Source organism: Pristiophorus japonicus, chromosome 1 (genome assembly GCF_044704955.1).
Source record: "Pristiophorus japonicus isolate sPriJap1 chromosome 1, sPriJap1.hap1, whole genome shotgun sequence".
NCBI classification, from domain to species: domain Eukaryota; kingdom Metazoa; phylum Chordata; class Chondrichthyes; family Pristiophoridae; genus Pristiophorus; species Pristiophorus japonicus.
This window is the reverse complement of record NC_091977.1, coordinates 541,079,000-541,105,920: the sequence shown is the minus strand read 5'-3', so window position 1 is coordinate 541,105,920 and position 26,921 is coordinate 541,079,000. Positions and strand designations below refer to the sequence as shown.

The 26,921-nt window shown below is 49.8% G+C and overlaps 1 protein-coding gene across 1 annotated transcript in view; it reads left to right on the top strand.

Moving 5' to 3' along the window:
• The window catches only part of lama3 (laminin, alpha 3), a 511,887-nt gene that overhangs the window by 320,870 nt on the left and 164,096 nt on the right, over window positions 1–26,921 (top strand). The window contains exons 32-37 of the mRNA XM_070889172.1: window positions 6,555–6,732; window positions 7,660–7,786; window positions 11,023–11,162; window positions 15,372–15,487; window positions 20,680–20,891; window positions 22,503–22,707. Coding sequence (XP_070745273.1) covers window positions 6,555–6,732; window positions 7,660–7,786; window positions 11,023–11,162; window positions 15,372–15,487; window positions 20,680–20,891; window positions 22,503–22,707 — 978 coding nt within the window. The remainder of the gene's footprint in view (window positions 1–6,554; window positions 6,733–7,659; window positions 7,787–11,022; window positions 11,163–15,371; window positions 15,488–20,679; window positions 20,892–22,502; window positions 22,708–26,921) is intronic.

Sequence of the window (26,921 nt, the reverse complement as noted above, 5' to 3'; positions counted from 1 at the left end):
TGAGTTCATGGCTGAACATTCAACTTCAGTACCCCATTCCTGCTTTCTCGCCATACCCCTTGATCCCCCTAGCAGTAAGGACCTCATCTAACTCCTTTTTGAATATATTTAGTGAATTGGCCTCAACAACTTTCTGTGGTAGAGAATTCCACAGGTTCACCACTCTCTGGGTGAAGAAGTTCCTCCGCATCTCGGTCCTAAATGGCTTACCCCTTATCCTTAGACTGTGACCCCTGGTTCTGGACTTCCCCAACATTGGGAACATTCTTCCTGCATCTAACCTGTCTAACCCCGTCAGAATTTTATATGTTTCTATGAGGTCCCCTCTCATTCTTCTGAACTCCAGTGAATACAAGCCCAGTTGATCCAGTCTTTCTTGATAGGTCAGTCCCGCCATCCCGGGAATCAGTCTGGTGAACCTTCGCTGCACTCCCTCAATAGCAAGAATGTCCTTCCTCAGGTTAGGAGACCAAAACTGTACACAATACTCCAGGTGTGGCCTCACCAATGCCCTGTACAACTGTAGCAACACCTCCCTGCCCCTGTACTCAAATCCCCTTGCTATGAAGGCCAACATGCCATTTGCTTTCTTAACCGCCTGCTGCACCTGCATGCCAACCTTCAATGACTGGAGAGACTGGAGAAGCTGGGATTGTCCTCCATAGAGCAGAGAAGGTTAAGGAGAGATTTAAGAGAGGTGTTCAAAATTATTGATAGGGTAAATAAGGAGAAACGGTTTCCAGTGACAGGAGGGTCGGTAACCAGAGGACACAGATTTAAGGCGATTCTCAAAGGAACCAGAGGGGGAGATGAGGAGAAATTGTTTTATGCAGCTAATTGTTAGGATCTAAAATTCACTGCCTGAAAGGCTGGTGGATGCAGATTCAATAGTAACTTTCAAAAGGGAATTTGCAGGGTTATAGGGAAAGAGCAGGCGAGTGGCACCAGAATTATAGGGCCCAAGTTTCCACATGATTCGCGCCTGATTTTTAGGAGCAACTGGTGGAAAACGGACTATTTTAGAAATCGCAATTCTCCACATTTTTTTTTCTGCAGTTCTAGTCAGGTAGAACAGTTCTAGTTTAGAACAGAATTTTTTCTTCAAAAGGGGGCGTGTCCGGCCACTGACGCCTGATTTGAAAGTTTCCACAGTGAAAATGTACTCCAAACTAAAGTAGAATGGAGCAAGTGAAGATTTTTGTAGAACTGAAAAAACCTGTTTTACACATTAAAAAATCAGGCGCAGGTTACAAATTAGGCGTCCAGAACGAGGTGGGGGGGAGGGGGGGGGGAAGTCATTAAATTCTACAATAAATCCTTATTTATACTTCTACAAATATTATACAAATAAATCCAACCTGAATAAACATTTCTAAGCCAAGAAAAGATTAAATAAACCATCTTCCTACCTGTGTGAAAGTGCTTCAGCCAGGGAGAATTCTGCAGCCGTTCGTGCCGCTGAGCGGGAGGGGGAGAGAGAGAGAGAGAGGGAGGGAGAGAGAGGGGGGGGAGGGAGGGAGAGAGAGAGAGAGAGAGGGGGAGAGGGGGGGAGGGAGAGAGAGAGAGGGGGGAGAGGGAGAGAGAGAGAGGGGGGGGAGGGAGAGAGAGAGGGGGGGGAGGGAGAGAGAGAGGGGGGGGAGGGAGAGAGAGAGAGGAGGGGGAGGGAGAGAGCGAGAGAGAGGGGGGGAGAGAGAGGGAGGGGGAGGGAGAGAGAGTGAGAGCGGGGGAGCGGGTGTCGGGTCGAGGGTCGAGGGGGGGGAGCAGGTCTCAGGTCGGGGGGGGGAGCGGGTGTCGGGTCTCGGGTCGGGGGGAGCGAGTGTCGGGTCTGGTCGGGCGGGGAGCAGGAGCTGGCCGTGGGAGGAGCCTCATTCACGCAGCGAGGCCATTGGGCCAGGGCTAGGGGCTGCGTGCTTCGGGCCCCTCCTACACAGTTCGGCGCCTGGAGCTACTGCACATGCGTGCCGACTGTAGCGCGCATGTGCAGAGGTCCTGGCACTGTTTTCAGCGCAGGGACCTGGCTCCGCCCCCCCCACAGCTCGTGCTGGCTGCGCCGAGGGCCAGAGGACCGGTAAGTAGGTGGAGAATACCGAGGATTTTTTTAGGCGCCGTTTTAGGCGCGAAAAACGGGCGCCCAGCTCGGAGGGGCGCCCGTTTTTTTTCTTGTGGAAACTTGGGCCCATAGAATCATAGAACAGTACAGCACAGAAGGAGGCCATTCGCCCCATCGAGCCTGCCCGGCTCTTTGGAAAAACAATCCAGTTAGTCCCACCCCCCCAACACCCCCCCCCACTCTTTCCCCATATCCCTGCAATGTATTCTCCTTCGAGTATTTATCCAATTCCCTTTTGAAGGTTACTATTGAATATGTTTCCACACCCGATCAGGGAGTGCGTTCCAAGTCCTAACCACTCGTCACATAACAAAGTTTCCCCTCATGTCACCTCTGGTTATTTTGCCAATCACCTAAAATCTGTGTCCTCTGGTTATCGAATCTTCAGCCAATATAGTTTTTCTTTATTTACTCTATCTAAATCCTTCATGATTTTAAACACCTCTATCAAATCTCTTTTCACTCCTCTGATCCAACGAGAACAACCCTCGCTTCTCCGGTCTATCCACGTAACTGTAATCCCTCATCCCTGGAACCATTCTAGTAAATCTCTCCTGCACTTTCTCCAAAGCCTTCATGTCCTTTCTAAAATGTGGTACCCAGAATTGGACACAACTAGCTGGGGCCGAACTCGTGGTTAATGTAGGTTTAGCATAATTTCCTGGCTTTTTTCGATAAAGCCTAGGATTCACTGTGCTTGGATGGCTCTTTCAAAGAGCCAGCATAGGAAACATGGGCTGAATGGCCTCCTTCTGTGCTGTATCATGCTACAGATGGAGCGTCCCAAATCCAGTGACCTCGGGACCGAGGCCGAGCCGCTTTTCGTGTTTTTTCGGATTTTGGAACATCTTTCTGACGTCACGAATCTGGAAACACGCGAGCCCAGGTTTGGGTGTTTCCGGATTTCGGAACGTCAGAAAGGTAGGGGGGGGTTACCTGCCAAGGAGCTGTTCTGGCCGTCCGGGGCCCGTCGAGGAGGTGTTTGCATTGGGCGGGACCCCGCTGAGGAGGCTGTCGGGCCAGTGGGTCCCGCCAAGGATGTTGTCGTCGGGCAGGGCCCCACCGAGGAGCAGTTCGCGCGGGCAGGCCCCACCGAGGAGCAGTTCGCGCGGGCAGGCCCCACCGAGGAGCAGTTCGTGCGGGCAGGCCCCACCGAGGAGCAGTTCGCGCGGGCAGGCCCCACCGAGGAGCAGTTCGCGCGGGCAGGCCCCACCGAGGAGCAGTTCGTGCGGGCAGGCCCCACCGAGGAGCAGTTCGCTCGGGCAGGCCCCACCGAGGAGCAGTTCGCGTGGGCAGGCCCCGCCGAGGAGCAGTTCGTGCGGGCAGGCCCCACCGAGGAGCAGTTCGCGCGGGCAGGCCCCACCGAGGAGCAGTTCGCGCGGGCAGGCCCCACCGAGGAGCAGTTCGTGCGGGCAGGCCCCGCCGAGGAGCAGTTCGCGCGGGCAGGCCCCGCCGAGGAGCAGTTCACGCGGGCAGGTCCCACCGAGGAGCAGTTCGCGCGGGCAGGCCCCGCCGAGGAGCAGTTCACGCGGGCAGGTCCCACCGAGGAGCAGTTCGCGCGGGCAGGCCCCACCGAGGAGGTGTTCGCACGGGCAGGCCCCACCGAGGAGGTGTTCGCACGGGCAGGCCCCGCCTAGGAGGTGTTCGGGCGGGCAAGCCCCGCCTAGGAGGTGTTCGCTCGGGCAAGCCCCGCCTAGGAGGTGTTCGCACGGGCAGGCCCCACCGAGGAGGTGTTCGCGCGGGCAGGCCCCGCCTAGGAGGTGTTCGCACGGGCAGGCCCCGCCTAGGAGGTGTTCGCACGGGCAGGCCCCGCCTAGGAGGTGTTCGCACGGGCAGGCCCCGCCTAGGAGGTGTTCGCGCGGGCAGGCCCCGCCTAGGAGGTGTTCGCACGGGCAGGCCCCGCCTAGGAGGTGTTCGCACGGGCAGGCCCCGCCTAGGAGGTGTTCGGGCGGGCAAGCCCCGCCTAGGAGGTGTTCGCGCGGGCAGGCCCCGCCTAGGAGGTGTTCGCACGGGCAGGCCCCGCCTAGGAGGTGTTCGCTCGGGCAAGCCCCGCCTAGGAGGTGTTCGGGCGGGCAGGCCCCGCCTAGGAGGTGTTCGCTCGGGCAAGCCCCGCCTAGGAGGTGTTCGGGCGGGCAGGCCCCGCCTAGGAGGTGTTCGGGCGGGCAGGCCCCGCCTAGGAGCAGTTCGCGCGGGCAGGCCCCGCCTAGGAGGTGTTCGGGCGGGCAGGCCCCACCGAGGAGCAGTTCGCGCGGGCAGGCCCCGCCTAGGAGGTGTTCGCGCGGGCAGGCCCCGCCTAGGAGGTGTTCGCGCGGGCAGGCCCCGCCTAGGAGGTGTTCGCGCGGGCAGGCCCCGCCTAGGAGGTGTTCGCGCGGGCAGGCCCCGCCTAGGAGGTGTTCGCGCGGGCAGGCCCCGCCTAGGAGGTGTTCGCGCGGGCCGGCAAGAAGGCCCCGAGGTAAGGGCGGCGAGGCAAGCGGAGGCGGCGAGGCCCCGAGGTCGGGCAGGGTCGTCGGTCCGGATTCCGGAACATTTTACGGATTACGGACGACCCTGCCACGAATCCTCCTGGAGACCGGATTCTGGAACATTCCGGATTGCAGAACTCCGGATTTTAGACGCTGCACCTGTACAAGGAGCTATTTATTGGAGAAGTTTTCTTCAGGAAACAATTTAAAAAAACACGGCTTTAGTAAATAGCGGGTGGAATGGTTTCATTTCAATAAAGAAATTGTAGTCCAGGGTTTTTAAAATTTGTTCATGGGATGTGGGTGTTGCTGCCAAAGCCAGCATTTATTGCCCATCCCGAGTTTCACACTGAGATTGCGCTACTGGGACTTGGAAATAAAAGTGCGATTGAAACCAGCATTGTTCAATTTCAGCTGAGGTTGAGTGAATAAGATTTATTTATACAAGTTACTCAAACATAAATGATTTCAGCTTTTAAGGATGGCAAATAAAAGTAATAAGCACAGCCAGCATGATTAGATCAAGAATGATTGCGCACCACAGAGCAAATAAATAATACTAACATTGGCAGAATTCCAGAGTACAGGCTCAGCTCCTGAACAGCAAGAAAATACTCGTTTCATTTTGGTTCATGTAACTGCTGCTATATTTGTGTCCACAATGGTTGTACTTTCCCCAAAGCATAGAATCTTACAGCATAGAAGGAGGCCGTTCAGCCCGTCGTGCCCGTGCTGGCTCTGTGAAAAAGCTATCCAGTTAGTGCCACTCCCCTTGCTCTTTCCCCGTAGCCCTGCAAATCTTCTTTCCTTCAAGTATTTATCCAGTTCCCCGTTTGAAAGTTACTATTGAATCTGCTCCCACCGCCCTTTCAGGCAGCGCGTTCCCGATCACAACAACTCGCTGCGTAAAGACATTCTCCTCATCTCCCCCTCGGGTTCTTTTGCCAATTATTTTAAATCTGTGCCCCTCTGGTTACTGACCCTTCTAGCACTGGAAACCGTTTCTCTTTATTTACTCTATCAAAACCCTTCATGATTATGACCACCTCTATTTAATCTCCCCTTAACCTTCTCTGCTTTAAGGAAAACAATCCCAGCTTCTCCAGTCTTTCCATATAACTGCAATCCCTCATCCCTGGTACCATTCTCGGAAACCTCCTCTGCACCCTCTCCAAGGCTTTGAAATCCTTCAAGTATGGGGCCCAGAATTGGACATAATATTCCACCTGATACCTAACCAGAGTATAGAAAATGCCGTTCTGTACTCACATTGACTGTTTCACCAAGTATTGGCAAAAGAAATTTCACCCTCTTTATTATATTCTTGACCAAAAATAAGCATCAATTTAGTCATTAGCGCTTCCTCTCAGTTAGTCCCATTCCCTGCTCTTTCCCCATAGCCCGACAATTTTCTCCCCTTCAAGTATTTATCCAATGCGACATGAGAAAAAACGTTTTTACGCAGCGAGTGGTTAGGATCTGGAATGCGTTGCCTGAGAGGGTGGTGGAGGCAGACTCAATCGTGGCTTTCAAAAGGGAATTGGATAGGTACCTGAAGGAAAAAAATTGCAGGGCTCCGGGGAAAGGGCGGGGGGCTGGGGGGGGGGACTAGCTGAAATGCTCTTGTAGAGAGCCGGCACAGGCTCGATGGGCCGAATGGCTGCCTTCAGTGCTGTAACCATTCTATGATTCTAATTCCCTTTTGAAAGTTACTATTGAATCTCCTTCCTCCACCCTTTCAGGCAGCGCTTTCAAGTTCTAACAACTCGCTGCGTGAAAACAGTCTCCTCATCTCTCCCCTGGTTTTACCAATGACCTTAAATCCGTGTCCTCTGGCTACCGAGCTTCTTGCCACTGGAATCAGTTTCTCTTTATTTATTGTACCAAAACTCCTCATAATTTTGAACATAAATACATCATTGTGATTGTCCATAATGTTACCCTTATAAATGGCACTGTCTTTATTTTGAAATGTTCAACAGTTCATGTGTTGCATCCAAGTTTGAACTCCCCGTGTCCTCAGTGAAGGTGAAGAATGGGCACCTTCCAATAGCAGGTATTCCTGCACAGCCTAACTTGCCGACTGATACACCAATCCTATCTCGACACCCTCCAACCATGGTGGAACCAGGAGACATTGTTTTATTGAAATCGCCACAGGTAACCAACTGTTTTGAGTGTGTAAATGTGTTAACATGTAGTAATATCCATAAAATAGAAAGAACTTGCATTTCCAACCCCAGGATGTCCCGAAGTGCCTTACAGCCAATGAGGTACATTTTTGAAGTGCAGCCACTGTTGTAATGTGGGAAACGCAGCAGATAATTTTGCGCACAGCAAGCTCCCACAAACAGCACTGTGATAATGACCCAGATCATCTGTTAGTTGAGAGAGAAATATTAGTCAAGACACCGGGGTGAACTCCCCTGCTCTTTTTCGAAATATTGCCTTGGGATCTTTTACCTGAGAGGGCATCTGTTCTGAAAGTTGGCACCCTTTCAGACAGTGCATTCCAAATCGTAACAATTAGCCACATTAAATAAATTCTCGTCATCTCCCCTCGGCTTCTTTTGCAAATTATCCATAAACCTGTGTCCCTCTGGCTACCGATCCTCCTGCCACTGGAAACTGTTTCCCCTTATTTACTCCATCAAAACCCTTCATAATTTTGAATATCCCATTACCCCTCAACATTCTCTACTCGAAGGAGAACAAACCCAGCTTCTCTCGTCTCTCCTCATAACTGAAATCCCTCATCCCTGATTTTTCTGTGTACAATGTGTATTGACAGGTTAATAATCCAGTTTACAGAGAGCTGGTTTATGATTGAGTGCACGGATAACATTTTCCTCGATCACGAGTTACAAACCGACCCAATATAGAAAGGAACTCGGTGCAATGTGAATTGGAGAATGGAGGGAACAGCTGAGGTCTGAAGTGTAAATTCAAACGAAATGATCATAGCAATTTATAGATTTGGGAAAATTAATAAAATGTATATGTTGTGCATGTCTGCTGCAAGTTTGTTTTTTAAAACATATAAATAAGGAATTTTTGTTAACAATGTGAGGCTTATTCGTTTTATAGAATCAGATCACCTTCAACACAAGAGTGCCAAATGCAGGCAAATATGTGGTTATTGTACATTTTTATCAGCCTTTATACCCATCATTCCCAGTCGAGGTGACAGTGGATGGAGGTCGACCCTATAATGGTGAGTAAAATAATCCTTAAATGGGTAATATATTAGCATGGATAGAGGATTGGCTAACTTACAGAACAGAGAGTCGGGATAAAGGGGTCATTCTCGGGTTGGCGATCAGTAACTAGTGGGGTGCCGCAGGGATCAGTGCTGGGACCCCAACTATTTACAATCTATATTAACGACTTGGAAGAATGGACTGATTGTAACGTAGTCAAGTTTGCTGATACAAAGGGGTCAAGTTTCGAGCCGCGCCTAGAACAGCGCAGCCCCACGAGCCCTCCTCTCCTCTCCCACCCTCCTCTCCTCACCCATCCCCTCCCTCTCCTCTCACCTCCCTCTTCCTCTCCTCTCCCCCCTCCCTCTCCCTCTCCTCTCCCCCCTCTCCACTCCCTCTCCTCTCCCTCCCCTCTCCTCTCCCATCCTCCTCTCCTCACCCATCCTCTCCCTCTCCTCTCACCTCCCTCTTCCTCTCCTCTCCCCCCTCCCTCTCCCTCTCCTCTCCCCCCTCTCCACTCCCTCTCCTCTCCCTCCCCTCTCCCCTCCCACCCTCCTCTCCTCACCCATCCCCTCCCTCTCCTCTCACCTCCCTCTTCCCCTCCTCTCCCCCCTCCCTCTCCTCCCCTCTCCACTCCCTCTCCTCTCCCTCCCCTCTCCTCTACCCCCTCCCTCTCCTCTCCCCCCTCCCTCTCCTCCCCTCTCCACTCCCTCTCCTCTCCCTCCCCTCTCCTCTACCCCCTCCCTCTCCTCTTCCCCCTCCCTCTCCTCTCCCTCCCCTCTCCCCCCTCCCTCTCCTCTACCCCCTCCCTCTCCTCTGCCCCCCTTCTCTCCTCTCTCCCCCTCCCTCTCCTCTCCTCTCCCCCCTCCTCCTCCTCCCTCCCTCTCGCCCCAGCCTCCCTCTCGCCCCCTCCCACTCTCCCTTCCCCTCTCTCCCTCTCCTCTCCCCCCTCCCTCTCCCTCTCCTCTCCCCCCTCTCCACTCCCTCTCCTCTCCCTCCCCTCTCCTCTCCCATCCTCCTCTCCTCACCCATCCCCTCCCTCTCCTCTCACCTCCCTCTCCCCCTCCTCTCCCCTCTCCACTCCCTCTCCTCTCCCTCCCCTCTCCTCTTCCCCCTCCCTCTCCTCTTCCCCCTCCCTCTCCTCTTCCCCCTCCCTCTCCTCTCCCTCCCCTCTCCTCTCCCCCCTCCCTCTCCTCTCCCCCCTCCCTCTCCTCTCCCCCCTCCCTCTCCTCTCCCCCCCTTCTCTCCTCTCTCCCCCTCCCTCTCCTCTCCTCTCCCCCCTCCTCTTCCTCCCTCCCTCTCGCCCCAGCCTCCCTCTCGCCCCAGCCTCCCTCTCGCCCCCCTCCCTCTCCCCCCTCCCCCTCCCCTCCCTCCGCTTACTCATGCCTTCCTCCCCCACCCCTCCCTCCGCTTCCTCTTGCCTTCCTCCCCCTCCCCTCCACCCCTCTACCCCTTCCTCCCCCCACCCCTCGCTGTCAGAAACACAGAGAGACAGAGAGAGAGACACTGACAGACAGAGAGAGAGACGCTGACAGACAGAGAGAGAGACACTGACAGAGACAGAGAGAGAGACACACTGTGGGGGGAGTGGGGTGCCGTCCCCGCACACTGTTGGAGGGCTCCCGGTACTGCAGTCGGTGAGTAGAAACGTAATTTTTTATTTATTGATTTCTTTAAAAATGTTTTTATTTTTAATTTTTTAATTTTTTTTGATTGATTTATTGGTTTATTTATTGATTTATTTATCATTTATTATTGATGAAGGCTCTTTATTTGTAAAAGTGAAGTGTTTCATGTTTGTAAACTTCCCTTCCCCCCCCCCCCATCTTTCGTTCCATACGCCTGATTTTCTAAGTGTAGGCAAGGTTTTTCTGAGCGTACAAAAATCTACACTTACTCCATTCTAAGTTAGTTTGGAGTAAGTTTTCGCTGCCTAAACTTGCAAAACAGGTGTAAGTGGCTGGACACGCCCCCTTTGAAAAAAAAAATCTGTTCTAAAATTAAACTGTTCTAACTGACTAGAACTGGAGCAAACTAAATGCCGAGAATTCCAATTTCTAAGATACTCCATTCTAAACTAGTTGCTCCAAAAAAATAGGAGCAACTCAGGCCGAAACTTGACCCCTTTTTGGAAAGTGTGAGGTTATGCACTTTGGCAGAAAAAAATCAAAGAGCAAGTTATTATTTAAATGGAGAAAGATTGCAAAGTGCTGCAGTACAGCGGGACCTGGGGGTACTTGTGCATGAAACACAAAAGGTTAGTATGCAGGTACAGCAAGTGATCAGGAAGGCCAATGGTATCTTGGCCTTTATTGCAAAGGGGATGGAGTATAAAAGCAGGGAAGTCTTGCTACAGTTATACAGGGTATTGGTGAGACCACTTCTTGATGTGGAAGGATATATTGGCCTTGGACAGGGTGCGGTTCAGATTCACCAGAATGATACTGGGCTAAAAGGCTTAAATTATGAGGACAGTTTGCAAAGACTGGGCTTGTATTCCTTTCAGTATAGAAGATTAATGGGTGATCTGATTGAGGTATTTAAGCTGATTAAAGGAATTGATAGTTTCTCTCTATCTACCCTATCTCCTCCTGTGGGGAGAGTCCAGAACATGGGGGCTAACATTAAAATTAAAGATTGATCATTCAGGGGTTGTCATGCATCTCACATTACTGTATATAACTGTATCTTAACATGCTATACATGACTGCAACTGGGTATGACCTGTAACAATAAGCATACCTTACCACCAGGGGTGCACTTGCAGGAGACACTCCATACCTGTCCCACTGAGGTATATAAAGGGAGGTCTCAGGCAAGTGCAGCACTGGGGAGCTGGAATTAAAGGTGCAGGTCCTGAGTGACCTTGACTTCAGCATGTGTGTCGTGTAAGTCAGTACATTAGAGTCAGGACTTAACAGAGGTGATGTCAGGAAGCACTTCGTCACACAAAGGTTGGTGAAAACCTGGAACTCTCTCCCACCAAAAAGCTGTTAAGGTTGGAGGTCAATTGAAAAATTCAGAACTGAGATTGATCGATTTTTATTGGGTAAAGATATTAAGGGTTACGGAACCAAGGCGGGTAGATAGAGTTAAGATATAGATCAGCCATGCTGTAATTGAATGATCTAATTTAACAGGATCGAGGAGCTGAATGGCCTCCTCCTGTTCCAATGTTCCACTGAACTATACTTAATTTTGGTTGTGAACAAATTTTCACCAGAATTATGCATTCATCACTTTTTCTTAGGATTCCTCAATGCCGTCTTCTGCCCACATGGGTTCGGATGTCGCAACCAGGTTATTTCAGGAAATAGAATAGACTTGGATATAAACAATCTGGAGATGTCCATCATGCTTACCATTCCTAACGGGAAAGTACTTTGGGTGGTAAGTTTTGAACAAATACTAGAATAGTTATTATTGCCGTGTTACCTAAATTACAACAACAAACTTACATTTATATAGCTCCTTTAATGTAGTACAACGTCCCAAGGCGCTTCACAGGAGCGTTATCAAATAAATATTTGACACCGAGTCACATAAGGAGATATTAGGACAGATGACTGACAGCTTGGATAAAAGGTTGGTTTTAAGAAGCATCTTAAAGGAAGAGAGAGATGGAGAGGTTTAGGGAAGGAATTCCCGAACTTAAAAAGCACTTACCGTATATACTCGCGTATCATGCGACTTTTGAAAACCTAAATTGTAACCTAAATTTGGGGGGGTCGCATGATACGCGAGATACAAAATTTGCGGGTGTGAAGTGCTGGCCAAGATTAGGCTGTTAGGCTGTTAAGCAGACCGTATCCACGCTGAATCTCGGCAGGTATCTCCTGGGCTGGATTGCAGCCTCTATTGTCGCTTGTACTGTATCGGGGGGGATGAGAGAGAGTCGCGGAGGTCGGGGGGAGAGAGAGTCGCGGAGGTCGGGGGAGGGGGGGGGGAGGAAAGAGACCGGACCGGATCCGACCTGACCCCCGCTCTCCCTACCCCGGCGACCCGACCTCCCCTCCCCCAACTCCCCCCCCCCCCCCACCCGGCAACCCGACCTCCGCTTCCCCCCGGTGACCCAACCCGACCTCCTTTTCACCCCCCCCCACACCCCCGGCGACCCGACCTCCGCCACCCACAACTCCCTCTGAAGTTTGCTGCATTATTAGAGGCTCCATCTATCTCAGCCCATGCTTCCTTTACCCGCAAACACAGTAGAGGCTGTGGCTAAACGACGCTAGTCAAGCCAGCTGGAACGATTGCTGTATCGGTGTTCGATTCACGAACAGCTTTCACAACAGAATCCACTCGATGTTTCATGTTAAGGTCTGTATTCGATCTCAAAAGAGTGACTCGCATGATACATGAGATATACGGTAAAATCATGTTTTGGGGACGAAAATTTAGGGGTCGCATGATACGCGAGATCGCAGGATACGCGAGTATATACGGTAATTGGCTGTGAAAGGCTTTGGGACATCCTGAGGTTGTGAAAGGTGCTACATAAATGCAAGTCTTTCTATCTTGCTTTCTTCAGACTGTACTACAACAGGAAACAAGGTAATTTTAAGATGACTAGTTTAATTCTGCCTCGAAGCAGCGTTTTAGAAACATGAAGGCCTTCATTCAAAGATTTTCTTTACCTGCAAAGAGTTATTCTGGTATAATATGTCCCATCGCCAGTCAGTCATAACATTTAAGAAGGACTTTAAGAAACATACAAAAGGGTACGAGAGGAAAGCAGATAAACGGAATTAAAGCAGGTGGCCTAGAATTTCCTGCTTGCCCATTTTTCGGTGCATGAGCATGTGGGTGTGATACCCGAGGTGCCCTCGAGGGTGGGGGTGGGGGGAAGCACTCCGCATTCTTGTATTGTGGGGTCGGGTGGATCACTCCTACTCCTACCGGCTCCTTATTCAGGTAAGTTTGGAGAGGGCCTTCCTACCGATTCGCGCAACATTGTGGCATGCGAGTCGAGCACGGAGTGCGTGATCATCATCATCATAGGCGGTCCCTCGAACCAGGATGACTTGCTTCTACAAGAGTTTACAGATGTTTCAATGAAGGACCCGATGTTCCAGTCCTGAACTCCAATTGAGGGGGTGGAAGATGCCTGTGCGTGGATTTTTTTAACATGTGGTGACCGTTGCACACCAGCCACCACACGGGCTTGACAGAGCGAGGTCTTGGTCCAGTGGCAAGGGTTAACTAGAACGACTGGAGACCTGCTCTGCTGCACGGACCTCGTCCACACACATATCGCAGTGTGGGCTGGCCCGTGCTGCCCCTGGGCCGTCGCCTCTTCTGGGTCCCGTACCCTCATCTGCCGCACCCCCGCCAAGATCTCTCGCCGCACCTCCACCACAATCTCTCGCTGCTCCTCCGCCACAAAACACTCACCGCTCCTCCGCCACAGAAGGCGTTCGACAAGTTCCCACACAAGAGATTGATGTGCAAAGTTAGAGCACATGGGATTGGGGGTAGTGTACTGACATGGATTGAGAACTGGTTGTCAGACAGGAAGCAAAGAGTAGGAGTAAATGGGTACTTTTCAGAATGGCAGGCAGTGACTAGTGGGGTACCGCAAGGTTCTGTGCTGGGGCCCCAGCTGTTTACACTGTACATTAATGATTTAGATGAGGGGATTAAATGTAGTATCTCCAAATTTGCGGATGACACTAAGTTGGGTGGCAGTGTGAGCTGCGAGGAGGATGCTGTGAGGCTGCAGAGCGACTTGGATAGGTTAGGTGAGTGGGCAAATGCATGGCAGATGAAGTATAATGTGGATAAATGTGAGGTTATCCATTTTGGTGGTAAAAACAGAGAGACAGACTATTATCTGAATGGTGACAGATTAGGAAATGGGGAGGTGCAAAGAGACCTGGGTGTCATGGTACATCAGTCATTGAAGGTTGGCATGCAGGTGCAGCAGGCGGTTAAGAAAGCAAATGGCATGTTGGCCTTCATAGCAAGGGGATTTGAGTACAGGGGCAGGGAGGTGTTGCTACAGTTGTACAGGGCATTGGTGAGGCCACACCTGGAGTATTGTGTACAGTTTTGGTCTCCTAACCTGAGGAAGGACATTCTTGCTATTGAGGGAGTGCAGCGAAGGTTCACCAGACTGATTCCCGGGATGGCGGGACTGACCTATCAAGAAAGACTGGATCAACTGGGCTTGTATTCACTGGAGTTCAGAAGAATGAGAGGGGACCTCATCGAAACATATAAAATTCTGACGGGGTTAGACAGGTTAGATGCAGGAAGAATGTTCCCAATGTTGGGGAAGTCCAGAACCAGGGGTCACAGTCTAAGGATAAGGGGTAAGCCATTTAGGACCGAGATGCGGAGGAACTTCTTCACCCAGAGAGTGGTGAACCTGTGGAATTCTCTACCACAGAAAGTTGTTGAGGCCAATTCACTAAATATATTCAAAAAGGAGTTAGATGAGGTCCTTACTGCTAGGGGGATCAAGGGGTATGGCGAGAAAGCAGGAATGGGGTACTGAAGTTGAATGTTCAGCCATGAACTCATTGAATGGCGGTGCAGGCTAGAAGGGCCGAATGGCCTACTCCTGCACCTATTTTCTATGTTTCTATGTTTCTACAACATCCCACCGCACCTGGGAGGCGATGATCTGCTGGTAACGGTAATCAGCATGCTAATGAGTACCTGAAGGTCTATATAGCAAACAATGGTTTGCCAGAGACAAGAAAGATCCAATTCTTTTGGATATAAAAGCAACTAGTTTACAGGTAAGATTATTGGTTTTGTTAATGGTTACCTGGAAAGAGCGACAAAGGCAAAGTCTGATATTCATCTATGGTGTTTTGAAAGTGCCTTGGTTCCTACCTTTTATTTTTACTAATTTTCGATAATCGAAAGCGTGTCCTCCAAGAAGCAGCTGACTCAAATTTGAAACATAGAAACATAGAAATTTACAGCGCAGAAGGAGGCCATTTCGGCCCATCGTGTCCGCGCCGGCCGACAAAGAGCCGCACGGCCCTCGGTCAGCAGCCCTGAAGGTTACATATAAACCTATGAACAATGAACAATGACGGAAAGGCAAAGAGCACCCGGCCCAACCAGTCCGCCCCACACAACTGCGACACCCCTTACACTGAAACATTCTACACTCCACCCCAACCGGAGACATGTGATCTCCTGGGAGAGGCAAAAACCAGATAAAAACCCAGGCCAATTTATGGAGAAAAAATCTGGGAAAATTCCTCTCCGACCCATCCAGGCGATCGACACTAGTCCAGGAGATCACCCTGGCCGTATTCTATTCCCTGCAGTACTTACCATTATATCTCCGCCAGCCAACAAAAGGTTATCCAGTCTAATCACAATAACTTATTCTCCCCGTTATACGTTCCCGTTGTGCGCCAGTGTATCGACCTTATCCAATATGGCTGGCAGCGCACCTCTGGCCGGAAATGTTCGCGTGCTTCCTGCCCGCCATATTGGGAGTTTAGGGCGTCGGTTAACACTGGCAGAAGCACAAGGGGCTAATTGACCTGCTTCTGTGTTGATATTTCCATGATCCTATGTAATGTTAATTTACTTGCAAAGTATTAACTGGCTGAACACACTTTTCTTTTTTAGGACTATATCTTAATTGTTCCTTCAGGGAGTTACGATCCTGACCTACAGAATGAAAAACCTCTGGATAAATCATTTGATTTCATTACTGCCTGTGGTGGAAATAGCTTTCACATCGAGTGAGTGTAATTAACTTTTCTGTGCCTTTTGCGTTTTATATTCTCTTAAATTTGAGTGGGAAAAACATTGGGTGGAATCACAAGTGACAAAATTGATGCTGTTTTCATTCAAGAATAAAGTAAAGAGGGTGAAATTTCTTTTGACAATACTTCTGGTGAAACAGTCAATAGAACAGGATTTTCTATACTCCGGTTCGGCCCCAGCTGGAGGATTGTGCCCAATTCTGGGCCCCACATTGTAGAAAGGATGTCAAAGCCTTGGGGAGGGTGCAGAGGGAGATTTATTAAAACAGTTCCAAGGATAAGGGACTTCAGTTATGTGGAGAGACGAGAGAAGCTGGGATGTTTCCCCTTAGAGGAGAGAGGGTTAAGGGGAGATTTAATAGAGGTGTTCAAAATTATGAGGGGTTTTGATAGAGTGAATAAGGAGAAACTGTTTATCAGTGTCAGGAGGGTCGGCAAACAGAGGACACAGATTTAAAGTAATTGGGGAGGGGCAGATGAGGAGAATTGTTTGTGAGTTGTTGTGATCGGGAACGCGCTGCCTGAAAGGGCAGTGGAAGCAGAATCAATAGTGTCTTTCCAAAGGGAATTAGATAAATACTTGAAAAGGAAGGTGTTGCGGTGCAGTGGGGAAAGAGCAGGGGGGAGTGGGACTAATGGGATCGCTCTTTCACAGAGCCGGCACAGGAACGATGGGCCGAATGGCCTCCTGCACTGTACGATTCTATGTTTTTTGTTCTTGTCGGGAACAAATTAAGAACAGTCTGGTTCATTTCAGCCTCCCATCAGGCTGAAATATTTTGCAAGGGGAGGATTGCGTTGTGCGATGTGAGTCATCCGATTCCTTTGAGGTGAGGGCGGGGCTGAGGGCTAGAAATTGCGTAACGTCCCGTTTGGGGCGGTAACTTTTTGCAGGAGCGCAAAGGTGTCACTGGCCAAAAAAGATTTTTCAGCTGACGTGACCTTCCGCTTTCTTGGGGTGGTAAATCCGAGCTCTACCATTTCCCGTAGGGCGCTTACGGGAGTGAGAGGGGCGGTATCGGCAGAGCACTGAGCAATGTTCAGTGCGGCACTGCCGTCTGACGAGGCCCTTCCCTCGCTTAAAGGGAAGGGCCAATTCTGAGGTGACTGGGTTTTCCTGCTGTCTGTACCTGCGCAATGTCCATAGCAGCCCCAAGCTGAAGAGAGTGCAGAGCTGAGCAATCGCAGCTTCATAAAAGCAAAAAAAACACCACACTGGGAAGATAAATACAATTTGACCACCACTGCCTTTAAATATCACCCCCCAAGCGGCCAGCCCATGTGACAACACCTCCTGCAGCTGTCGTTGTTGACGTCTGGCGATGCTGCAGCGGGGTGGGAGCGAATATTGCATCCGGGCGGTAACGGGGCGCTGTGCACCAGATGGTGTCACAATCTCTAGGGCGCAATAGAGCGAGGCGGTAAGTGTTAGCCCCAGCGCAAAACCGGCAGGAAAGTTCGCGGCGGTGCTGAATTTACCGTGCCCAGATGCAATATTCGCTCCTGCCTCCCTGCAGCATCGCCGGGCGTCAACAACGATAGCTGCAGGAGGCGCTGTCACATGGGTAACCCCGTAACACCCTGTTACTGCACCCGCAGGCGCTAACGGAAGGCGCAAAGCAGGCCAATTTCTCCCCATGAGTTTTTAATCATCTTACGATTTCATTTGCCTTGTCGGTAACGGGGCCGAACTTTCTCCGCTGTTCAGACGGACTAGGCCTGTATTCACTCGAGTTTAGAAGAATGAGAGGGGATCTCATTGAAACGTATAAAATTCTGACGGGGTTGGACAGACTGGATGTGGGGAGGATGTTTCCCCGGGGCTGGGAAGTCTAGAACAAGGGGTCACAGTCTCAGGATATGAGGTAGGAAATTTAGGACCGAGATGAGGTGAAATGTTTTAACTCAGAGGGAGGTGAACCTGTGGAATTCTCTACCACAGAAGGCTGTGGAGGCCAAGGCACTGAATATATTTAAGAGGGAGATAGATAGATTTCTAGACACAAAAGGCATCAAGGGGTATGGCGAGAAGGCAGGAATATGGTGTTGAGATAGAGGATCAGCCATGAACTCATTGACTGGCGGTGCAGGCTCGAAGGGCCGAATGGCCTGCTCCTGCTCCTATTTTCTATGTTTCTATGTTTCTCCCACTTTAAGTGCAGTTGGACTGGAATTTCGGCCAGGGCCTCGATGCACTGGCTTGGCAACTTTGGAACAATTTATTCTGCCTAAGCATGTGTAATCTTGCCAGAATTGGGGTGTGCATTTCCACAGAAATGTTTGCTGAAGCACAAGAGCGTTGGAAGCAGATCCCCCAGAACCAGCCTCGGGCAGCCTGCCAGCAAATGCCTTGAAGTTAAAAAGCAAAATGCTACAGATATTGGAAATCTGAAACAAAAACAGAAAATGCTGGAGATAAACAACAGGGTGTTGAAAATTGACAGTGCTGTGGGGAACGAGCAGGGGGGAGAGGGACTAGTTGGATCGCTCTTTCAAAGAGCCACAGGCACGATGGGCTGAATGGTCTCCTTCTATGCTGTAGGGTTCAATGACCCTGTACTTGTGGTACTTGCAGTTTTTTTCTACTCATGAAGGACAACCAAGGTCAATGGGCCAGATACTACCCTGTAGATTAGCAGCGGCAGATCTCAGCTAAGTTGTCAAGCGGAGGCTAGATATTTCTGTAGGTGGCCTTGACTGCGATGAAGAATCCTCGCACATCATGGCTGTCGGCCAGCTGCTGTATTGAGTGCTTTCTTCATCCATCACTTGTTCTTTAGGTCCCGGGTTTTTTGTTGGACTTCAGCCTTAAGTCGTCTGTAATGCTGGCTTGCTGCTCCCGAGTTGGGTTGTTGTTTAAGGCTCAGAAGTGCCCTGCGCTTGTGATCTATTAGCTCTTGGATCTCCTGGTCATTCTCATCAAACCAGTCCTGGAGACACCAACGATGTCTCCGCAAGATCCTGCAAATCCCCTACAAAGGACAGACGCACCAATGTTAGCATCCTCGACTGGGCCAACATCTCCAGCATTGAAGCACTTGATCAGCTCCGCTGGGCGGGGCCACATTGTCCGCATGCCAGACGCGAGACTCCCAAAGCAAGCGCTCTACTCGGAACTCCTTCACGGCAAACGAGCCAAAGGCGGGCAGAGGAAACGTTACAGGGACACCCTCAAAGCCTCCCTGATAAAGAGCAACATCCCCACCGACACCTGGGAGTCCCGGGCCAAAGACCGCCCTAAGTGGAGGAAGTGCATCCGGGAGGGCGCTGAGCACCTCGAGTCTCGTCGCCGAGAGCATGCAGAAAGCAAGCGCAGGCAGCGGAAGGAGCGTGCGGCAAACCAGTCCCACCCTCCCCTTCCCTCAACCACTATCTGTCCCACCTGTGACAGGGACTGTGGTTCTCGTATTGGACTGTTCAGCCACCTAAGAACTAATTTTTAGAGCGGAAGCAAGTCTTCCTCGATTCCGAGGAACTGCCCATGATGATGAAATGTTTCCCCATAGAGAGGAAAGCAGTCACATAGCATGAGGCCACCTGTGCCACACTTCTGCACCTGCTCATGGTTGATTCGAAAGTCTTAGGATAAGAGGTCGAATTTCGGACTGAGCTGAGGAGAAATGTCTTCTCACAAAGGGTGGTGAATATTTGGAATTCTCTACTCCAGAGGGCTGTGGATGCTCAGTTGTTGAGTACATTAAGGCAATGAAGGGATATGGGGACAGGGTGGGAGTTGAGGTAGAACATCAGCCATGATATTATTGAATGGCAGAGCAGGCTCAAGGGGCCGAATGGCCTACTCCTGCTCCTATTTCTTATGTTCTTAATATAGGACCAGGAGAACCCATGATCCTTTGGCCTTCTCAGCCAGAGATTAAGCTGTGATTGCTGTACAAGTGTGAAGAAAATTACTAAAATAAAAGAGGGGAAATTAAAGTTAAAAATGAATATTCAACATTCACAATTGCTATTATATATCTTAGTATTACATTTAAAAGAAAAAAGACTTTGCATTTATATAGCGCCTTTCTCGGTTTCAGAATGCCCCAAAACGCTTTACAACCAATGAAGAACTTTAGGGGTGTAGTCACTGTTGTAATGTGGGAAACGCAGCAGCCAATTTGTGCACAGCAAGCTCCCACAAACAGCAATGTCATAATGCCCGTGTTTTTTGTGATGTTGATTGAGAGATAAATATTCAAAATAGTGTCATGGGATTTGTCACAACCACCGGAGAGGGCAGACGGGGCCTCGGTTTAACGTCTCATCTGAAAGACGGCACCTCCGACAGTGCAGCACTCCCTCAGCACTGCACTGGAATGTTAGCCTTGATTTTTGTGCTCAAGTCTCTGGAGAGGGAGTTGAATCCACGACCTTCTGACTCACAGGCGAGGATGCTACCCACTGAGCCACGGCTGATACTGTATCTGAGAAAAAATCCCTAAATGAAAATATTTTCTGACAATATGAGGCTTTAACACTTTCTGCAGAGTACTGTGCACAGTTCTGATCTCCATCTTATAAAAAGGTTATGGAGGCAATGGAGAGGTGCATAATAGGTTTACAAAGATGATAGCAAAACTGAGAGGTTATATCTATCAGGAAAGATTGAACAGGCTGGGGCTCTATTCTTTAGAAAAGGGAAGACAGAGAGGTGACCTGATACAGAGGACTTTACAATTATGAAGGGGGTTCGATAGGATAGATGTAAAGAAGATGTTTCCAATTGTGGGGGAGACCAAAACTAGAGGACCTAAATATAAGATAGTCACTAATAAACCCAATAAGGAACTCAGGAGAAACCTCTTCACCCAGAGAGTGGTGAGAATGTGGAACTTTCACAAGGGAATTGGATATACCTGTATACTTCAAATCGCAAGTGCTCGAGGCAAATAGCTTAGATAAAGAAAGATTTGCATTTATATAGCATCTTTCACAACCTTAGGATATCCCAAAACCCTTTACAGCCAATGAAGTACTTTTGAAGTGTAGTCATGCGAGGGAGTTAAGGGGAAGCTGGATAATCACATGAGGGGGAAAGGAATAGAAGATTATGCTGATGGGGTGAGATGAAGAGGGGTGGAGAGGAGGCTAGTGTGGAGCATAAACACCGGCACGGAGCGCTTGGGCTCAGTTCTGTGTGATTCTGTTTAATTCTGTTTTTTCAGTCCAGCTACATCATCCAGATTCTGCACGGACTCTGTTAAGTCACTCGTGGCATTCTACAATAATGGAGCTTCACCCTGCCAGTGTAATGGAGAAGGTGCCACCAGCTCTACATGTCGTCCACTTGGTGGCCAGTGCTCCTGCCGGCCAAATGTTATTGGACAGCGATGTGACAGATGTGCCATGGGCTATTACATGTTTCCCAATTGTCGGCGTAAGTTTGTATAATTGCAGAGTAATCTAGTAGGAGAATTCTATTACACACTAATAGATTTTGACAACATAGCAAGGCATGATAAATTCTATATAGTTATTAATTTATGTTCCAGTTTTGGGGCTGAAATTGTCACATCCTGTATTGAGCTTCCCTTCTATCTTGTATAACTGTAGTAAGACTTCCCTGCTTCTTTACTCCATTCCCTTTGCAATAAAGGCCAAGATACCATTGGCCTTCCTGATCACTTGCTGTACCTGCATACTATCCTTTTGTGTTTCATGCACAAGTACCCCCAGGTCCCGCTGTACTGCAGCACTTTGCAATCTTTCTCCATTTAAATAATAACTTGCTCTTTGATTTTTTTTTGCCAAAGTGCATGACCTCACACTTTCCAACATTATACTCCATCTGCCAAATGTTTGCCCACTCACTTAGCCTGTCTATGTCCTTTTGCAGATTTTTTGTGTCCTCCTCACACATTGCTTTTCCTCCCATCTTTGTATCATCAGCAAACTTGGCTACGTTACACTCAGTCCCTTCTTCCAAGTCGTTAATATAGATTGTAAATAGTTGGGGTCCCAGCACTGATCCCTGCGGCACCCCACTGGTTACTGATTGCCAACCAGAGAATGAACCATTTATCCCGACTCTCTTTTCTGTTAGTTAGCCAATCCTCTATCCATGTAATATATTACCCCCAACCCCGTGAACTTTTATCTTGTGCAGTAACCTTTTATGTGGCACCTTATCAAATGCCTTCTGGAAGTCCAAATACTCCACTGGTTCCCCTTTATCCACCCTGTTCGTTACATCCTCAAAGAATTCATTAATCCATGCTGATTCTGCCTGACCGAATTTTGCTTTTCCAAATGTCCTGCTACTGCTTCTTTAATAATGGACTCCAATGTTTTCCCCAACCACAGATGTTAGGCTAACTGGTCTATAGTTTCCTGCTTTTTGTCTGCCTCCTTTTTAAAATAGAGGCATTACATTTGCAGTTTTCCAATCTGCTGGGACCGCCCCAGAAGCCAGGGAGTTTTGGTAAATTAAACCAATGCATCCGCAATCCCTGCCGTTACTGGTAGAGGCAGAAACCCTCACCACATTTAAACAGTACTTGGATGTGTACTTGAAGTGTGCCATAACCTGCAGGGTTACGGACCTAGAGCTGGAAAGTGGGATTAGGCTGGATAGCCTCTTGTTGGCTGGCATGGACGCGATGGGCTGAAATGGCCTCCTTCCGTGCTGTAAATTTCTATGATTCTAATCAGAGAAGATTCAGAACTCTTTCCTCTCTGAATCTATCTACCCAAGTCCTAATATTATAGAAGACTCGGCCACTACACACTGCATGGGCAGTAACGAAGGGCCAACACAGACTGGTTGGGCCGAATGGCCTGTTTACATGTTGTAACTTTTTGTACAATTAATATTTAGATTTTTTAAAGAATATGCGTTACCAAATTATGCCCGTGCTATTTGTTATCATTTTGTCTATCCCTTTGTATCAATTAAAAAGCTCGTTAGCTTTTATGTGCTAAGCTAAAAATATGTAATTGGGGGAATAAAAGAACCCAACGGCTTACATTTTTTTTCTTTTATCTTAAGCTTGCAATTGTGGCAGGCGCCTGTGTGACGAGGTCACGGGTCGCTGCATCTGTCCTCCTCAAACTGTGAAGCCTGCGTGCGAGACCTGTGAGAAACAGACCTTCAGTTACCATCCTTTAGCTGGCTGTGAAAAGTGCAACTGTTCACGGAAAGGAATCGTCAAACCTGCAAACCCAGACTGCAACCGACAGACTGGACAGTGTCGGTAAGTAGGGCTATGTTCAGCAACGCTCTCACGTCTCACTGGCTTCCCTGAAATAGCTAGCAACGAACAACAACAACAACTTGCACTTATATAGCGCCTTTAACGTAGTAAATCATCACAGGGTGCTTCACAGGAGCGGTTATCAAACACAATTTGACACCGAGCTACAGAAGGTGATATTATCATCATCATCATAGGCGGTCCCTCGTATCGAGGATAACTTGCTTCCACGCCGAAAAGGGATGAGTTCACAGGTGTTTCAATGAAGGACCTAATATTCCAGATCCCGAACTACATGCTGAAGGGTGGAAGATGCCTGTGCGTGGATTTTTTTTAACGTGGGGTGGCCGTTGCACACCAGCCACCACACGGGCTTGACAGAGCGAGGTCTTGGTCCAGTGGCAAGGATTAACCAGGACGACTGGAGACCAGCTCTGCTGCACGGACCCAGTGCACGCACACATATCGCAGTGTGGGCTGGGCCCGTGCTGCCCCTGGGCCCTCGCCTCTTCTGGGCCCCGAACTCGTCCCTCTCCTGGGCCCCGATCACGCCCCTCTATAATCTCTCGCCGCTCCTTCGCCCCGACCTCGCCGCTCCTGCTGTACCTGCCCACGCTCCAATCACCAACCTGGATCTTGGTGACATCACTCTTCACTGCCGTTGCTCTCCTGCCCCAGCACGTGCTGCTCCCTGGAGTGGTACACTGCCACACTGCTCCTTCCACTCCCCGGTCTGCTTGGTCAAAGAGATAGACTTTAAGGAACATCTTACAAGAGAGGTTTAGGGTAGGAATTCCAGAGCTTAGGGCCTTGGCAGCTGAAGGCACGGCCACCAACCAATGGTGGAGAGATTAAAATTGGGGATGTGCAACGGCCCAGAATTGGAGGAGCGCTAAAATCTCAGGGGGTTGCGGGGCTGGAGGTTACAGAGATAGATTGAGGGGGCGGGAGGGGGGGCCATGGAGGGATTTGAAAACAAGGATGAGAATTTTACAACATTCTCGAAGCGAGGCTGGACTGCTCATGTGTTGTCACGAGCTCGATCACCTCGAGACCGTGTAGATATTGACAGGTTGTATCTCTTATATTACTATGCTGTAAGGAGGAGAAATTCCAGAGTGTCCTGCTTGGGGTGCAAATTTTTGAAAGTTGAAAGAATTAGCGGCAGGCGCTAATGCTTTTCAGCTTTTAAAAAATTCAGTGTTTACGCTCCAGGAAGAAACACTAAATGAAGCGCTCCACTTTCTTCCTGGAGCACTCGAGGCTGCAGGCGGGCCGGGAAGGGAAGGGCCATCGCAACAGGCTCTACACTGGGACCAGCTCATCATCATAGGCAGTCCCTCAGAATCGAGGGAGACTTGTTTCCACTCTTAACATGAGTCCTTAGGTGGCTGAACAGTCCAATACGGGAATTACAGTCTCTGTCACAGGTGGGACAGACAGTGGTTGAGGGAAGGGGAGGGTGGGACTGGTTTGCCGCACGCTCCTTCCGCTGCCTGCGCTTGCTTTCTGCACGCTCTCGGCGACGAGACTCGAGGTGCTCAGCGCCCTCCCGGATGCACTTCCTCCACTTAGGGCGGTCTTTGGCCAGGGACTCCCAGGTGTCGGTGGGGATGTTGCACTTTATCAGGGAGCCAGTTAGCAGGCCCCTGATAGCAGCCATGATCCGGCCTGATCAGGCCCATGCACTCCAGCAGAGTGCCGGCCTGATCGATCACGGCCCAGGAGACTTTACATAAATTGAAAAACACCATGTTATAAATGTTGTTACTTATCTCGGCAACCTCCCCTTTAACATTTGCCCCCGAAGCACCTGGCCTCCCGAGCAACCCCTCCTGCAACTGTTGGTGCTTTTGCCTGGCGATGTTGCGGGGGGGGGGAACCGAAGTTCTGGTCCGGGGGGGGGGGGGCACACCCTGGGTGAAGCTTTGTAAGGGGGGGCTGCGTACCTGCATTCTTACAGGGTTTCTATTTTTAAACTCGATCGCTCTCGAGAAACCCGGCAGCTAAAAGTTAGGAGGAGGGCCGGATCCATCAGGAGCCACAACACGGCTGTGGTTCCCCCATGGCCCATCAAGCTGACCTTGTAAATCCACCCCCACACCCAACGATCTGTCAGACCCCCCCAGTATCTCCATAATCTCCGACCCCCACGCTCTCCAATCCCACCACCGTCTCCTTCCCCCCACTCCCCTGCACCTCCACCAGTCGAGTTGCAGGACCTGCTCCACAAACTGAGCTCTTCTGCTGCAGGCTTTCCCGCCTGACAGGCAGCCGACCTGTCAATTAGTCTGGCCATCGGGCAGAAAACCTAGAGTTTAAATACGTACTGTAGTTTAAAACATTTGCGTGTCCTGTCCATAACTCCTCCCTATTAGAGACCATGAGGGTAATCTCTGTGCGGAGGCGGAAGATGTTCGGAGGGTTCTTAACGAATACTTAGCATCTGTTTTCACAAAGGAAAGGGGCAATGCAGATACTGCTATCGAGGAGGAGTGAGATATTCTGGATGAAATAAATACAGTGAGAGAGCAAGTATTAAGCATTTAGCAGCTTTGAAAGTAGATAAATCCCCAGGCCCGGATGAAATGCATCCCAGGCTGTTGAGCGAAGTAAAAGAGGAAATAGCAGAGGCCTTGACCATCATTTTCCAGATCTATTTGGATCTGGGCATGGTGCCGGAGGATTGGAGGACTGCTAATGTAGTACCCTTGTTTAAGAAGGGAGAAAGGGATAGGCCGAGTAATTACAGGCCTGTCAGCCTAACCTCAGTGGTGGGAAAATTATTGGAAAAAATCCTGAAAAACAGGATAAATCGACATTTGGAAAGGCAAGGATTAATTAGGGACAGTCAGCGCGGATTTGTTAAGGGAAGATCGTGTCTGACTAACCTGATTGAATTTTTTGAGGTGGTAACTATTATAAATGTATACTTGCATTTACTCTGTACAGCCACCAGAGGGATCATCCCCTGGAGTCCCAAAGAATCCCATAATCCCTTGGGAGCACAGGTATATAAAAAGGCTTCACAGGTTGGAGAGGCACTCTGGAGACCTGCAATAAAAGACTACGGTCACACTTAACTTTGAGCTCACAGTGTTCAGTCTGACGCTTTCTCCATACACTACAACTGGCAATGAGACACAGTTAGCGAACCCAAAGATGCAGAGAACAGTGGGGCATCCTGGAGAAATTTTCGGATTGGGAAACTTTTGCGGAGCGACTCGATCAATACTTCGTGGCCAACGAGCTAGATGGGGAAGAGCGCACCGGCAAACGCAGAGCCATCCTCCTCACCGTCTGTGGGGCACCGAAGAATCTGCTCACTCCAGCGAAACCCACGGAGAAATTGTATGACGATTTGTGCACACTGGTCCGAGAGCATTTGAACCCGAAGGAAAGCGTTCTGATGGCGAGGTACCGGTTCTACACCTACAAAAGGTCTGAAGGCCAGGAAGTGTCAAGTTATATCGCCGAACTGAGACGCCTTGCAAGACATTGCGAATTTGAAGGACATTTAGAGCATATGCTCAAAGACCTTTTTGTACTTGGCATTGGCCACAAAACCATACTTCGCAAGCTTTTGACTGTAGAGACCCCAACCCTGAGTAAGGCCATAGCGATAGTCCAGGCGTTCATTGCCACCAGTGACAATACTAAGCAAATCTCTCAGCACACAAGTGCTGCTACAAGTACTGTGAACAAAGTGATGTTGTTTTTGAATCGTAACGTACAGGGCAGGTCACACATACCTACAGCTACACGTCCGCAGATGTCTCAGAGTCCACCATCAAGGGTGATGAATGCAAGGCCATTAACACCTTGTTGGCGCTGCGGGGGTGATCATCGTTTCCATTCATGCCGATTCAAAGGATACGTTTGCAAGGGCTGTGGAACAATGGGACACCTCCAACGAGTGTGCAGGCGAGCTGTAAAGCCTGTTAAACCTGCAAACCACCACGTTCCAGAGGAGGACAGATCCACGGAGGATCACGACGAACCAGAGCCTCAACTAGAGGAGGCAGAGGTACATGGGGTGCACACATTCACCACAAATTGTCCCCTGATAATGCTGAATGTTGAACTAAATGGACTCCCGGTGTCAATGGAGCTGGACACGGGATCGAGACAGTCCATCATGGGCAAAAAGACTTGCGAAAGGTTGTGGTGCAACAAGGCCTCAAGGCCAGTCTTAACTCCAGTTCGCACGAGAC